Raw genomic sequence first — 16836 nt, 5'->3', positions numbered from 1 at the left:
TCCCTGCATGTTTCAGCAATCTTTCCTTTAATTCAATCAATTTACATTGGGTTTGTACTTTCTCTTTTTACATTTTCGAGGGAACTACGGACCTTAGCCTACTCATTTATAAATAGGTGTTTTTTACAATCAATTTGTCTACATGTCTCTTTATTCTCAAAATTTCTGGGAGTTCCAGGGCTCCCTATTTCCAAATCAGCATCAAGTGCAAGGCAATGCTGAAGATGCATAGGAAGTTCAATAGATTTTTAGTGAAAGTAATAATTGAATGAGTAAGTGAATGGGTAAATAAATATGAAAACATCTGTGATACTGCTGCTTCTGGTTTTTCCTCCTTGAAAAAACTGAAGACTGTACTTGTGCATATACATATGTGTGTGTGTGTGTGTGTGTGTGTGTGTGTGTGTGTGTGTGTGGCACAATGTTATATATTTCAGATGGTTATTATAAAACTTTAGTTCCATACTATATGTACTCACTCTGAATACTATCTGTTCCAAAGATATATTCAAAGTTATTCCCCTCACCAATGATTTTTTACAAAATCATATTTTACATACTTTGAAACATATTGTCTACTGAAATTATTCCAACAATCCATAATATCTAAAATTACTCATCATTAACCTCCAGATGAATTTTAGAAACATATTCTTTGCTTCCATATATTTATCTTAAAGAGATCGCATGCAGCCTCAGAACTTTACTACCCACTTTGCACCTTTTCTCTATATTCTATTGGTATTGCTTCGGAGAACTCTAACTTTAGCAGCTTTTACTTGCACCCCTCCTTTCTAATTCTCTAAATTACCATTTTTCATAAAGAGACAGCTCACCTACCCATTTCTGTGGGTAATTTTACTGATTGTAACACAAAGAAGAACTAAATTCTCCCCCTTCTTACATTTCTATTCACCATCATGTCTCTTGTAATACTTGTTTCAAGTGTCATGGTGACTATGGCATAAACATTTTACTTTTTCTTCCCTTATAATTTTCAAAGATATTGAAAATGCAGATGTAATTTCTATCCCTTTCTATTTCCTGGCATATTTGCCTAGTCAAAACTCAAAAGAAAAATTTGCTAAAGGAATGGAAATAGAAATTAACTCACGAAGTATCTCAAAATATGAATTCACTTTGAAGTGTTATATATTATCTAAGCTTTGAGAGGGATATCTTAATTTTGACTTGTTTTCTCTATGGAGACACAAATGCAGTATGTAGTCAGTGCTAATACTGGTGGCTTGCCTACCATTCTGGTCTGCCACTTAATAGCGCATTGGGATGAACAGCTCGTTTCATGGGGGTCAGTGAGCATCTGTTTGGTAATGATGACTTTCAGCCATTACTAAAGATGAACGACAAATGTTTCTCATTATGTGTAAGACAATTTGGCACTTGGCAAAATCAAAAGTACACTTTGCCAAAAACTTGTTTCCTTTAATTATGGGGGCAATGTATATTTCAAAGTAGATTTAGTCTATTCATATACTTATAACTCAATAAAACAGCACTTTAAAAATCATTCAGCTGCCTATCCATAAAGTGCTATATTTATTTTGTAACTCATCCTGTTTTTTACTAAATTGATGAAAAAGTGGGCAGGACTTCAAAGAATTTAACATATTGACTGGAAATCCTGAAACCATATGTATAATAAACTAATGAATTAAAAGGAAAGAGAAAAATACCTTAGTTTCTTTTAAAAGTACATAATTATAGAGACCAGTTAGAGATAAACAAAATGAATGTATATAAATAGTATGGTATCTTTGCCATACTATTAGAAAAGAATTATGAATTTAAGAGCTCATTAGACAAGAAAAGCAAGAAACAATAGACTTGTGTATTTGATATTGATTACAAAGGCCATTGTGATATATTTGTAACAATATAACCAGAAAACCTGGTTGTAGCCTCAATGTGATTTCACAATGAGCTTGTGTTTAACAAACTTGCTGGGATGCTTGAAACTAATGCACTGTGAAAGATAAGGAAAATGGATATAGTACATTTTGATTTTCATAAATATTTTGACAGTTTCCCATAAAAGACTAATGGCTAACATAAGGAATTGTAGAGAAAGTGGTGAGGAGTTCCTTACATAAGATATCGGTTTAACAAACAGTACAAGAAATGTACCATGGCCTAACGTTTGTAACTGTAACCACTCTGTACACACTTTGACAATAAATAATTATTAATCTTTTAAAAATCCAGAAAAAAATTTAAAAAGAATAAAACATAGCATTTAAAGACAAAAAATATTTCAACTAAAAAAATGAATTGTGAAATGTTATTACTTCTAACAATTTTAGAAAATGTCATATTTTATATTTCTATTTTTTGAACAAGCATTTCATTTTTATTATTCTTCCTTTCCCCTCAATCTTCTTGCTACAAGCATATTGTATTTAATTATTTTCCTACTAAATGTGTTATGCTAAATGCAAAAATACTAGTGTGTTCAGCAAGACAATGACAGTGAATGACCAATTTATATTTGTTTATTAATGATAAAAGGCCAGTTGTCTACACAAACAGTAGTAACATTCACCAACAACAAGTTTCTAGATCAAAATTAAAAGATCCAAACATAACCTATTCTCAGATTTGGAAGGATGACAATTAAAAGTACATTGTTTGACCTGGCACCAATGGTTCACAACTCTATTCCTAGCAATTTAGGAGGCTCACATCTGAGGATTGTGGTAGACATATTCAAAGATTTTTATCTCCATTTAACCAGAAAAATGCCTGAAAGTGAATATGGGGTTTAAGTGCTAAAATGTCAATCCTAAATGAAAAATCTAAGTGAGTTCAGGAGGCCCTAACTAAATGTAAGCCTAGTACTGACACTGTAGTACTGCCACTGTTTGAATCAAATTAAAATCTAGTGGTAGCATTTTCCTAAATTTTCATACAATATTTATTCATCAACTACATATATGTCATGCTTCCTCTGCACTCCTGCTCTATTTAATCTATTCTCTGAAATTTTCTTGCATATTCTCGAAATTCAAGAAGGAAAATACAAGACTGAATATTTTGATTTGTTTCCCAAGATAAACATCAGTTTATTCTACAAATCCACGTGTCAAAGTTAGAATTTTCCCTGCTATGAGCTTTTCCAAGTAAAATAAACAAGAAGGTAAAACTAAATGTTGTAGATTAGTGGGTATTTCATTTTGTTTCAATTTGAAACCATAGAACAAATCCAGAGATCCCTGTATGTGCTTCCATGTAAGAATAATTATGAATAAATGATAAAAAATCAATATAAGTTGGATTCCACTGCCTTTATACTATCCTGCTTATCCCCATGCATTCTTCTTCCAGTAGAACATATTATCTTCTATTTTCTGTACTAAAAACTCAGTGCTTTTCTTGAAATGTTCATAGTATTTTTATGTATCACTGAGCATCACAATGAATAATAAAACAGAATCACCTATAGCTGAGCAAAGTTGATAAATGATTAAATGAGTGCTATCATGGTACAACATCATATATCAAGATAGTTAATATAATGGCAAGACACATGTTTTAGGAAGGTCTATCAGACAAGTCTGGGGACAAAATGGAAACATCAGAAAGGGCTTACCAAAAATGGCATCAAATATTACTTGCTGAGACCTTGTCTCATGACACATTTCAGTCAATCCACACAAAATAGCCATTTTTACTATGTATTATAATTTCCATTTTAAAGAAGCAGGCTTGAAGGCTGGGGAAAATTTAGTTCACAAATCCCTAAGACAAATACTTGCTAGAAAGATATATGACCGAACCTAAAGTTGTTCTGCATTCAAGGTAAATTTATCCTTGGAAAAGCCATACCAACATTTCTCCCAGATTCCAGTTAATCTATTTTTAGAGAACATTACAGTAATGGATTTCTTATTCTCTCTTCAGGTCTCCTTTTATGAGTGACTCAAAGGAGGAGTGACTAATATGACAAAGTTTTGACCTTGAAAGATGATTAGCCATGGGGATAGGAAAATAGTCAGCAATCTAGTTGAGAGAGGCCCAGCCAGAAATTCATGCCTGAAAACTCAGCTTTTCTGAAATCACTGTGGAATTTTACATCCCTCGGAGGCACTTGCTTTTCTGAGCCAGCTAGTCACTGAGATATGACAGGTCCAGCTGTCCACTAGATACTGGTGCTGGATGGATCCTACAGCAATAGGAGTGTTGATATTTGGGGAGATTCTGCTATTTTTGTTAGGGAAGAGCTCAGATTAAATTAGTTTAAGTTATATTCAGCTACATTTCTAACTTTTCTATCTTTTAACACTAGTGATTTTACTCGTTTTTGTTTCTTGTACATTTTTGCAACACATATCTCCCCATACACACAAATTCACTCCCACAATTACAAACACACACACACACACACACACAACCCCTTTGAAAGCTTTCAAACATATAAAAATATCAGCGCTTTTAAACCACAGAATTTATGCAAGAAAAGGTTAAAAAATGTGTGTGTGTGTCTGTGTGTGTGTGTTTGTGTGTGTGTGTGTGTGAAATATAGAAAAGAGTTAAGGCTAATAGGTACTTACTGAAGAATTTGAGTTAACATGGTCTTGACTTAATATTTTCAAATATATGGTAAAGTTGAATACATACAAAGAATATTTGAGTTCATTAGCTGGAACAAAGTTAGTAGGACACCATTAATAATTTCAAGACATAGACTAACTCAGAGGGAAAAGAAACATTTTTTAACTGAATTAGAATAGTCCATGTCCTTCATATAGCATAATACTTGGTAACTATATGTTATATGTAAACGAATCCAACACTCACCTATGCTGAGGATTTTGTTTACCAAACCCCTAAAGAGATAGTAGCTAAACACTGATGAAGGAAAATTAGTGTTGTATATGTTGATAGCTACTCAGTAGTAAGAGAAAGAAACGATAGGATTCCAGCCATTCTTAGATATCTAATGACTTTGTAAAGATAATGGGGACATAAATAGTTTTAAGTGTTGTGATCTTTTTATCCAAAATTTCCATATATATTATTTCCTAAGAGTGACCTGCCTGCTGTACTGGAGAATTAACTAAGGATTTCATGCTTCCTAGGTAGGCATTCTATCACTTGAATTATGCCTCCAATCTATTTTTTACAAAAACTTTTTAATATTCAGTCAAATCCTAAACACTGGACCAAAGTTCAACACTTCCAGATTTGAAAAGATACAAGAAAGCTAAAATGTTGATTTTGAGACAGTAAATATGTAGAGGCTGATACAGGCAATTTACAATAGCATAGGCCACTTACAACATTTCTCTGAGAGACACAATAAAGTCTCCAGCTGATGGAGAATTAAGAATGACTTCTGGTAATAGATTACTAGAAATTCTTGCTAGATGGCTAAAGAAGTTGAAGAATTGAGTGACAACACTATAATATGACTTCTTTTATTGCCACAGACTTATTTATGAAAGTGTTTCACAGGGCTTCCATTTGCAAAAACCAAATGTAGGAATGATTGTGTCTGCATCCTCTTCAGGAATCAAAAATTGACTTATGTGAGTGAGAAAGTTTGCTTACTTATATAGATAAATATCCTCATTAATATATGTGTCATTGACTATATGAAATAAAAACTCTTAAATAAACATCAAAAGGTGTGACATATGAAAACAATAAACTTTATTCTAAATATTCTTATTTAAATGTGTGCTATCTCATGACTTTTTTTTTTTTTTTTTTTTTTGGCCAGTCCTTGGCCTTGGACTCAGGGCCTGAGCACTGTCCCTGGCTTCTTCCCGCTCAAGGCTAGCACTCTGCCACTTGAGCCACAGCGCCGCTTCTGGCCGTTTTCTGTATATGTGGTGCTGGGGAATCGAACCTAGGGCCTCGTGTATCCGAGGCAGGCACTCTTGCCACTAGGCTATATCCCCAGACCTCATGACTTATTTTGATACTTATTTACATAGTTACTTTTCTGTATAAAGGATCTAGGAAATCAGAAAAATATTTTGAAGAATAAAAAATTAGATTAGGATCAAACTATGTGATTATAAAGGAACATTTTCATCTTGAAGAAAAAGAGAAACAGTGTGGAGGTAAATCTACCTACATACTTTATTAGTGTTATATATCAATTTATTCTGTGTATGTGTATTTGATATGTGTGAACATGTATGTGCTTCCTAGTATTTGGGCTTGCACTTCTGGCCTGGATATTCTTAACTTTTTCCCTCATGGCTGTCCCTCTACTATTTGAGTGACTCTCCAATTTTCAGCATTTTTAGATCATTAATTAGAGATAAAAGTCTCTTGGACTTTCTTGCCCTATCTGATGTTGAACAGAGATTTTCAGATCTCAGTTTCCTAAGGAGCTAGGATTTCAAGTGTGAGCTACCAGTTCCTAGAAAGTCTAATTATATTAACATAGATCTTATTGCATGTGACAAGTTTTAGTTTGCTTGCTTTTTAATTACAAAATTAACAAAACTAAGGTAGTGTAACAATAATTAACCTACTGACCTAGGGAAACTATGACTGGATCTGTGATATTATACTAATTAATTTGACTTAACGAATATGTTATATGCACACTTTGGGGAACCCCATCTTACAGGAGAAAAGCTAAAAATGTTAACTCTCCTAAAGCTTCCAGGTACACGAAGGTTGACATTAGAATATCAATATTAATCATAGTCACTACACTGTGCATTCTACTAAAGAAAAATTATAGCAAAAATAATAAGATATAACAAAGATTCAAATTTGACACTATTTTAACTGTAATATATTTTGAAAAAATAGAATCCATTTAAATTTCTTTGCAGGAAGATGACTAAAATAAAAAGAAAGCATTTATTCTTCTATAAAGTATACTCCATCAGTTACATTTGGAGGCATAGCTCATATTGAGTTATGGTTTATTTAATTTTCTCCAGAGAGCACAGATAAATATAGATTAATGACTACTTTAGTTAATGATTTCAAGGCTATCTTTAATTAGTTGCGCTTGGTAACCATTCTTTATTCATAAAACAAAATCGGTGCCCAGAATAATCTTTACTCGCAAAAAAAAATACCTGCAGGAAGAAAAATAAGCAGCTGAAAATTTAAAGATTAGCAGAGAAAGTTCAGTGTGTGTGTGTGTGTGTCATTTTCTATATCTATGTTCACTGATACAGAAAAATAGCATGCTCTTTATCAGATTGACAAAACATGATTTTAGAGTCTTCCAGCACACTCATTGTATGTTTCTGGTTTCATCAGCTCTGAGTTTAGACATAAAAAATAATCCTAATGCCTAGACAGAGAGTTGATGAAACGTGTTGACCCTGCATTGAGTGGAGGATCCATATTGCTTTCTGCCTTGCTTTGGGAAAGGTATATTGGACCTGTTTCCACCCGAAAGAAGAGGGACTCGAGAGATTTTCCTGCAGCCAACAGCTTCATGGCAGTCTTAACCTCCCCTCACTCACTGACACGGCTATTTTGAACACTTCTTGAATGTATTTTGAAAGCATTGTTCATTCTCGCTATAGCTCCCGAGGTGAAAGTCCAACTTCTCTAGGAAGCAGCTGCCAGGGGAGACAGGACTGCAGACAGAACATTCCCCATCGAGGTTCAGAGCACCTGCCAGCTAGCAAAATTCTTGAAGCTCCTCCAGACCTAAATATCTCACATTTAAGTCCATGTGGAATAAAGCAAGCTGATTTAGCTGAATTCAAAAATTGAAAAGAAGAAATGGCCAAGAGTTTTCCAATTTATCCATAGTTAAAGCCATTGGAGCACAGGAAACATTAAATTGACTTCTCAAATATGTGACCCCCTCTTCCTCTATGGGACCTTTATATTTCCTGCTTTGGTTGATATTTCTGCATTCACATGCATTTCTGCAAGCTGATGCAGTCACACCCACCTTTTTTCAGAATGGTTTTTATGAATGTTGATTGGGATTAAACACTAAAATATTTTCTGTGCATTCTTACTCAAATTATTCATTCAACAGACAAATCATCAGAATACACTATTGGTAGTGAGACTTCAGAAACAGGTTAAAAATAAAGCACTTTTTGCTATTTGTATTTTGAATTATTTTGAATTAATATATTGATGTGCCCTAAGACAGTAGCTCTTATGACTTCGAAACATAGAAACTTATTCTAGACATAAATTTTAAGTGAAAGAATAATATGAAGCAACTTATGGCATTCTAGAAGAGCAGAGTTGAATTTATAACCCAAATTAAATGATTTGAACCTTCAGAAATGTGACAAATTCATAACTTAATTTGAATTATTTTCTAAATATTAAAATATTTCAATATATGTTTACATACATATGTACAAACTTAAATAATTTAGATTGTGCATTAATGTGAGACAGAGTATTTCTACAATGTTTTATAAAAAAATTAACATATAAAATTTTCTGGATTTTAGGGAATGGGTATAGTTCCTTGTCAAAAACAAGAAAAACTCAAAACTTTATTGTGAGTGTGTGTGTGTGTGCGTGCACGTGCGCATGTGTGTATGTGTCTGTGTATGTGTTTTGACTTTGTAATTTTCAGTATCAAGAATTTTTAAGATGTTTGAGAATTTTCTCTTGCTAGTATTTGTGATTTATTCTTTTATGTAAAATTTACATATATTTAACTTATTTAAGACTTATATAAAAGAATCACAAGAGTAAAATATATAGGAAAACAGATTTCATTATCTCATAAAATAAGAAATTAATGTTATTTTTTCATGCTTGCTACTACATAAGAAGTAAAATGATGCTAACAGGTATAATTGCAATCACAAAAAATAGTGTATAGATTTCCTTAACTTTTCTTAAGAACTTAGGCCTAGAGACTTAATTCAATTATGTTATAATAGTGTTATTTCTGTGAAACTTTAATATTCTAGTTTCTCTGTTTCTTACTTTACTCACTTCCAAATGGGCATATTGATAGTATTTGATAATACTTGCCCTAAAGAGGTACTTTGAGGGTTGACTAAGAAATGCATTTAATACAATTATAAAAAGTTGCTGGTATATGGCAAAGTTATTACACGGTTTTTGCTGTCTGCATAACAGTGTTGAACATTTACTTTCAGAAATGTGTTTCTCACATAGATACTGGAAAAATTGTTTAAATTATTCTTATTATCAATAAGAATTGAAATTGGTTTGATAAATTCCAAATACTATAGATTTCCCACCTCTCAAAATTGCTGGTCAGAAAGGTATTAACAACCATTTGGGTCTCAGAGTAGTTTTAAGAGATAAAATATTAAGTTAAACTTAATGTTACACAAAATAATATTATTACCTAAGAAATATTTAGTAAATATGATATATATAGTTTGTATATAAATCAATTCTCTATAAATTTATATATACATGCACACATAGTGATTATATAGGCAAGTGATCCTAAATAACAGATTCAGGTAGTCAAGACTGTAGAATTTGTTCCATTCTATTTAACTTACTTTAAAAACACTTTAACCTCTAGGTCAGTATATCAAAATTTTCTTTGTGAGCAGAATTATCTGGGTTCTCAATTTCTTTAGTAGGCTTTTGAAAATTCTGTCAAATTCAGCGCTTTGTAATATAATGGACAGCTCTATAGGCAATTGGCTAATCCATTCATAGGAATACTATTTTCATGTAGGTTAGTTTTGAATTCAAGGAATATTGTACTTTTCTCTTTTATTTATTAGTACTTTTAGTAGATTTCATTAATCAACTTATCCTGAGAGAATTTATCTTTTTCCATAGGGTTGAGTGAATCCTGCAGTGTGGAATAGCTCTAAATGGTGATGAGGTTCATACTTTTGGAATACATTCCACAGAAATTAGAGATATAAAAGGACAAAATTACTCTTCAGCATCCAGAGGCCTTTTTTGGTCCCTAATAGAGCTTATAAAAATAATAAATAACCTAGGCATGCAAATTTCCAGTAGGCTCTCTGATATTCATCTTTTAGTTAATCACCAGAGGGGGTGGTATCACGAATAGTCTTTTAGAATTGTTTCACTGTCAGCTTGATCAACAGCAGCTCATCAAATGACACAGACTCTCCATAGCCAGGGCTGTCTCATGTAGAGTAACATTATTTATAAGGAAGCTTCTTAAAAGCATTTAGAAATAACAGTGTCATCATTATTAGAAACACAACAACTTCAGGTGCCTGGGATGGTATAATTAACCCACTGTGAAATAAAATAAAATATTCTAATGAATTTGTGTACATTTCCACTAGTCAAATGTCTAGCATTGTATACAAAACACTCAGATTATTAACTGAAAATTTAAGTATTTGTCAGGATATTTGGTATGGTATTAACACAACTTTGCTGAGGAGTATATTTTTGGAACATCTTATTCATCTCCCTACAAAATAGTGTAGTAGGATTTTTCACTTTAAGTAAGAAAAATACATGTTGTCAAGAGAATACCATACTCAGTGAAAGAATCTAATTGCTATGGAGAATTTTTATCTATATTATTTAATTGTCTAGATTGTAAGTTCACAGACCACTAGCTGGTAGAATGTTTCATTGTTAATCAGAAGAGGTTAAAATATCTGGTGGCTAATGGAGGAATAAAATGTCATGCTGTACCATTCATAAGGAAATGAAAATACTTGGAAAGAATAATGTTAAGTGAAGTAAGCCAGACTCAGAGAAACAAAAGTTGCATGGTTTCTTTCATTAGTGGTAGATTGAATGACCCAATAAATCTACAAGTAAACATACTGGGTGGTAAGCAAGCAGTTCCGAATGAATTAATTGAATTATAATGCATGCTCAAATTGTAGTAGAGAGCTCAAATAGTGCAATGTTTTAGAAAGATTAATCCAAAGTCTAACAAAAATAAGCATCAAGGGGGGAAGGGCTAGGGAAAAGAGCGACAGTGAAATGGGGGAAGAAGGGAAATCCAGTCAAGAATTCACCGTGTATACCACAAAATTAGGAACTATAAGGGAAGGGATGAGTCAAAGGGAGATGAGATTGTTGAAGGGGGAAACACAGATCAAGAGACATTGCATTTACATGCTGCCATGTTAAATGACACCTCCCTTACACAACTATTTCAAATATTATTAATAACTAAGTGTGCAATGATTGTGCTATGGCTTCACTGGACTGTGCAGTTATCTCACCACACTGCATTACTAACCCTTTTCATTAGACTCTCTCTCCTCTATGTTGAACAAAGAGAGCTCCTCAGACCCTATTGTCTATTCTCTCACTGTGTTGAGAGTGCTGAAAGCTAGTTTTGTTTAGCTTAAAACCTGATAGTCTCTTGTTTCCTTGTCTATAAAATGATTTAAATGGTTTAAAGACTAATTTGAGGATTAATATGCACAAAATGCCTACCTGAGTGTCTAGAATAGATTACATAGGATGTTTAATGGTATACACCCAAACAATCAAACAGTACAAATTATTGATATTTCAAATAATAATAGGTATAATTTTCTTTTTTGCCAGTCCTGCAGCTTGAACTCAGGGCCTGAGCACTGTCCATGGCTTCTTTTTGCTCAAGGTCAGCACTCTGCCACCTGAGCCACAGCGCCACTTCTGGCCATTTTCTATATAAGTGGTACTGGGGAATCGAACCCAGGGCTTCATGTATATGAGGCAAGCACTCTTGCCACTAGGCCATATTTCCAGCCCCTAATTTGTTTATTAAACATGAAAATTGTTTACCCCGAGCTCTCATTGTAAACTCTAAGCTGGATGCTGCTGGTACATATATATCATCTTCACTTCTTGGCAGACTGAGATTGTAGGGATCTCAACTTGAGTCTAGCCTAGGCCATAGGAAAGTTCATGTGACACTTACTGAAAGAAAAGATAGCCAGGTGGTACATGCCTATATCCCTTGTATCTAGGAATTTGAATACATGTGGATTGCAACACAGATATGTGCTCCCCGAAAGGAAGCATGGTACTGTCTCAAAAATATTAAAAATGAGGGCTGAAGGTGATACTTAGTGGGACTTGTCTGCTTAGTAAGCACAAGATCTGATGCCCCAAGTTCAAACCCAATTACTACCAAAGGACAAAGTTTAAAAAACAAAACAAACAATAACAACAACAAAACTTTTGTTCACTCCATGCTGTGCTCAGTTCTTCACATAATCATTCAGATGACAGCATATCCTCTACATCCTACATCAGTTATTGTTTACATATTTGCATTTAATAATATATTAACATATAATATATTTGTGTATATATGCATTTAATTATATATTAGTATGGATTTTCTGGGTCTTTGCTTTCTCAACTAGGCTGAGTGTATTAATATATAATATACTTTATATTAATCTTATTTTCAAAAGTTTCTTAAATTTGCCTTTATTTATCTACTCAGTAAATATTTAATTTTGTCCCTATGTGTAGGTCTTTGGAATAAAACAAAGATATCAAATAGATGTATTTTAAAAGAGAAAAATATAAAACTGAGGAAGTAAAATAATATCATGGTGAATGATGATGTGGTGTGTTCTTTTTTCTCCTTAATACCTAGATAGTGCAGTGAGGATCTAAGTTAGATAGTAAACAAGGTATCCAGTCCCTGGGGAAGAGAGTTCAACATAGAAGAATCCAGCTGGGGATATGGCCTAGTGACAAGAGTGCTTGCCTCCTATACATGAAACCTTGGGTTCAATTCCCCAGCAACACATATACAAAAAATGGCCAGAAGTGGCGCTGTGGCTTAAGTGGCAGAGTGCTAGCCTTGAGAAAAAAAGAAAGAAAAGAAAAGAAAAAGAAGCCAGGGACAGTGAGTCCAAGCCCCAAGACTGGCAAAAAAATAAAAATAAATAAATAAATAAATAAATAAATAAATAAAAATAGAGGAATCTGAGAGGAAAGACAGATGCAAGCCAGTTGGCTTGCTGCAAGTTCAGATAGATGACGATAGCCCAGAGCAGAGTGATGAAATGTCCAAAGATAAGGTCAAGAAAAGCATCGGGGTATTATATTAGTTAGAGATGTGGGCCAGTTAGGAATGGTACTCTCTTGAAGTTTGGAAGTATTATCATCTGACTTAAACCTAAATCAATTATAACATTTTATGTATATCATAGTTGGAGTAAGGGGCCGGGTTCCAAGAGTTAAGGGAAGAAACTAGAGAATCTCAGAGACTCTCATGATTATACCATTAAAGCATAATTCTAGGGTGAAGATGGAGGGGAGGGACTAGGAGTGAGCAGGAGAACAGAAAACACTGTATGAAAGGAAATGCACTCATTACCTGACTCATATAATTGTAATCCCTCTGTATATCACCTCTATAACAACAATAAAGTAAATTAATTAAAAGAAAAAAAAAGCAATAATTTCCTTTTAACCTAGTCCTGTTTTGTCTGTCACTATTCATGAAATGCACTATCATCAATGCCATATTATAAATTCTATACAGAGCAGGTTTTTAAAATATTTTGTGTACATCTCAAAATCCTTTAATTTAAAGAAAAGAAATTTGGTGCTCCAAAGTAAAAAAATAAATTGTTAATAACTCTTAGTTTGTTCTCACTCATACCCCACAATTCCTTACATATTTTCTCTGTTTTTGAAATTCTCAATACATTGTACACATTTTAACAGCAGTTTTTCTCTGTGACAAAGGAAAAAAGACAGGAATGAAAGAGAGAATAAAAGTGATGTGTGGATGTGGAGACATAGCCCTTATTGTCAAGGAATTTCTATAATAATGGTGAAAATATACCTATATATGTATATGTATATCACACATATCTGTGTAAATATGTAGGTTTGTGTATCTACCTTATTTCATGCATTTTATTACTTACTTTAGAGATAAAAACATGCTCTACTTTACCTTAAAACTCTATGTACAATATTTATTTGTTGTGTGAAATTAAAATCATAGAATGTCAAACAGGTATCTATTTTTATGTGATGGTCCCTCCTGCCAGTACATACTGAGGATTATTTAGTATAATCCTGTGATGTTCTTGAGAACTTACAAGAAAGGTAAAGCTGTTCCTGTCTCCGGGGAAAAGAAAATGCCCCACAGAGTACTGTAAATCAAACTTTCATGGTAAACTAGCCATTAATAATTAATTTTCTGCATCCTTTAGAATAGGACAGGTTAAGCAGTTGGTCACATTCAGTAAATAAGAAATTACTTGCCATAATATCTGCAACATTCTCATCATCTTTCCATTTCTGAAACCCACTTGAAAAGTGTTTGATCTGAATTACAGTGGAAAGGATGTTGAATGAAAAAAATAGAAGGCTTGATTATGAATTCAACTTTGCCTTTTGCTGAAACTGTGGCTTAGGAATGTCCTTTAGCCTAAACATCTCCATTTATTTTGTGGTAGTAGAGAGCGCAGGAATTCATATCCTGTGAGGTTGTTATGAAAATCCTCTAGGATACAATGTGAGGGCCATGCAGACAGTAAATAATAAACATGACATTCTCCCAAATACTTAATGACCTCCAGAATTACCCCAGCCTAAAAGGGATGTTTCAGAATTCTAGCCTACACCAGTGCAAATGTAATCTTGTGAAATGAAAAATGTCTCCTCCATATTCTTTCTGCATATTATTAAATTTTACAATATACTGTAAGTGTTTAATTATACCAGTAAAAAGAAGTTTATTCTCTTCATTAATTCCATAAGGGAAAGCTTTTCAATTAACAATGACCTTTACAACTTTGACTTCTAAGTTTGGATTCTGTAGATGGCAAACTGACTGCAAATTACATTCTGCAGTGTGCCTTGGTCCTGACTTTTTCCCCCACTGATGAGTTTCATACAGCTGGCAGCAGCCTGCCCTGTTGCTTTCAGCTGGCAATTTGCTAGCAATCTCAAACTCTGTGTTCAATCCCCCAAGGTATTCTGTAGAAATGCTGTCAAACTATTTCGATGTATGTGTGTTTTCATTCTGTAGCTGTGCTTTGTACTCATTTAAGAAAACCAGTCTTTAATTTGTAGCAGAACATTTTCAGGATGAAACAGAATTTCTGGCCTCAGCAAAATCACTGGCATATGACCAGAGCCTTCTGTTCAAATCGTAAAGTGCTTGACTTGTACTAAGTCTAAAACAGTATTTGTAAATCTTGTTATAATATCTGACTCTAAATAAATTGCTTTGATTGTGTTTAAAATATACACTAATTGTTCTTTTGCTTACTATCTCATCTGGCTCCAGTTGATCCTCCCAATTTCATCTGTCAAATCCTTTACAATGCATCCTATGATTATTTCTACTTCATTGAAATGCCAAGCTCTTTACAAGGCATGTCCCATATACGAAATTTCTCTCTACAAAACAGTGCCTTTTTCATCTTCATATTTGGGCACTGCTGTCTTCAAAAGCCTTTTCCTCTACACTCAGAACCTTTCTGGGTCATGTAATTCTCCTTTATAATTAATATATCTTGTGTGTGATTTAATAAAATATATTTTGCCATGTTAATAGTTGGTGTCTCAACTGCTCTTAGAAGCCAAAAACTTTTGGAAGTTAAGACACATTTGGAAGCCATAAATGTTTGCCTTATAAGTGGTACAAAATAAGTGCTTCTTAGAAAAACTGTTGGATATTTTTTTGAACTGACAGCAAAAAAAATTGCTACTAAAAGGGTCATATTGGTTTTGCTGTACTTAATTACTATAGCCGGCAATAAAGGCAGTTTATAGTTTTATAAGTAATGTAGCATAGAGTTTCGGTGGACTTTTCATTTTGATTATATACACAAATATGTTAGCTAAAGTTTAGTACGTGCAAGATGGGATGATTCCAATGGTGTAGTTGTTGTGAAAAACTTATGGTTTAAGAAAATGTATACCAAGGAGCTGGAACATGTGCTGTCTGTATTTGGGGAGTGGGAGTGTAAGGTTGAGGGACAGGTGAATGGGGAGAAGAGCAGAGCAGGGCAAATACAGTCATATTCAGTGTACATATGTGAAACAGAACTAAGTACATTGAGGGCTGGTTTGGGAGAGATGGTGGAGTATAATGGAAGGATGACATGGATCAATATTCATTATACTTAGAAACTAGTGTATTGAATTGAAAATACTTGCACAACTATATAATGATAATAATTTAAAGAAATAATTTGAAAATGGCCTCATTTATACTTCCTACCTCTATTATATGCAGCTTTGTATTAGGTCAAACTAGGTTAACACATAGGCCTTTCCTAATCCTTATCACTTCCAACATGGAAATGTATTTCAAATATAGAAAATTTATTTTTGAATTTATTTAACTTTATTTAGATTCATTCATCATGCAGACAGAATAAGAAAAGAGTTTTGATCTGGGTTGAAATATACACATTCTTTTAGTGGACTGACAATTGTATTCAGGTATTGTTTAACATTTCCATTGGGAATACCAGCTATACTGTTATATTCATGTCTCCTGAGTTTATCTGATGTTTGCACTGGACAGTGTCCTAGTATTCTGAATATGAAAATAACTCTCAGAACACAGATAATATTTTCTCTCATTTTCATTTTCATTAATGGTATCTGTCTCTGGTAATTTGTAGGTGTTATTTGGAAGATGGAGCTTCAAAAGGTGCCTGGCTGAACCGATCAAGTATTATTTTTGCTGGAGGTGATAAGTGGTCAGTGGATCCTCGGGTTTCAATTTCAACATTGAATAAAAGAGATTACAGCCTCCAGATACAGAATGTAGATGTGACAGATGATGGCCCATACACGTGTTCTGTTCAGACTCAACATACACCGAGAACAATGCAAGTGCACCTCACTGTGCAAGGTATGCATGTCCAAAGTGCTATTTTTGGGTGATTGTACTTAAAATTAATCATTGTTTAGAAGAATGACTCTGCA

General features: G+C 33.5%; 1 protein-coding gene across 1 annotated transcript in view; it reads left to right on the top strand.

Annotated features, from left to right (window-relative positions):
• Positions 1-16836, top strand: part of Negr1 (neuronal growth regulator 1) — a 799300-nt gene that overhangs the window by 311734 nt on the left and 470730 nt on the right. Inside the window, exon 2 of the mRNA XM_048351585.1 lies at positions 16530-16762. Within this exon, the coding sequence (XP_048207542.1) occupies positions 16530-16762 (233 nt within the window). The remainder of the gene's footprint in view (positions 1-16529; positions 16763-16836) is intronic.

This window comes from Perognathus longimembris, chromosome 7 (genome assembly GCF_023159225.1).
Source record: "Perognathus longimembris pacificus isolate PPM17 chromosome 7, ASM2315922v1, whole genome shotgun sequence".
In the NCBI taxonomy this organism is placed as follows: domain Eukaryota; kingdom Metazoa; phylum Chordata; class Mammalia; order Rodentia; family Heteromyidae; genus Perognathus; species Perognathus longimembris.
The sequence above is the reverse complement of the archived record's forward strand: the minus strand, read 5'-3'. Positions and strand labels throughout refer to the sequence as shown.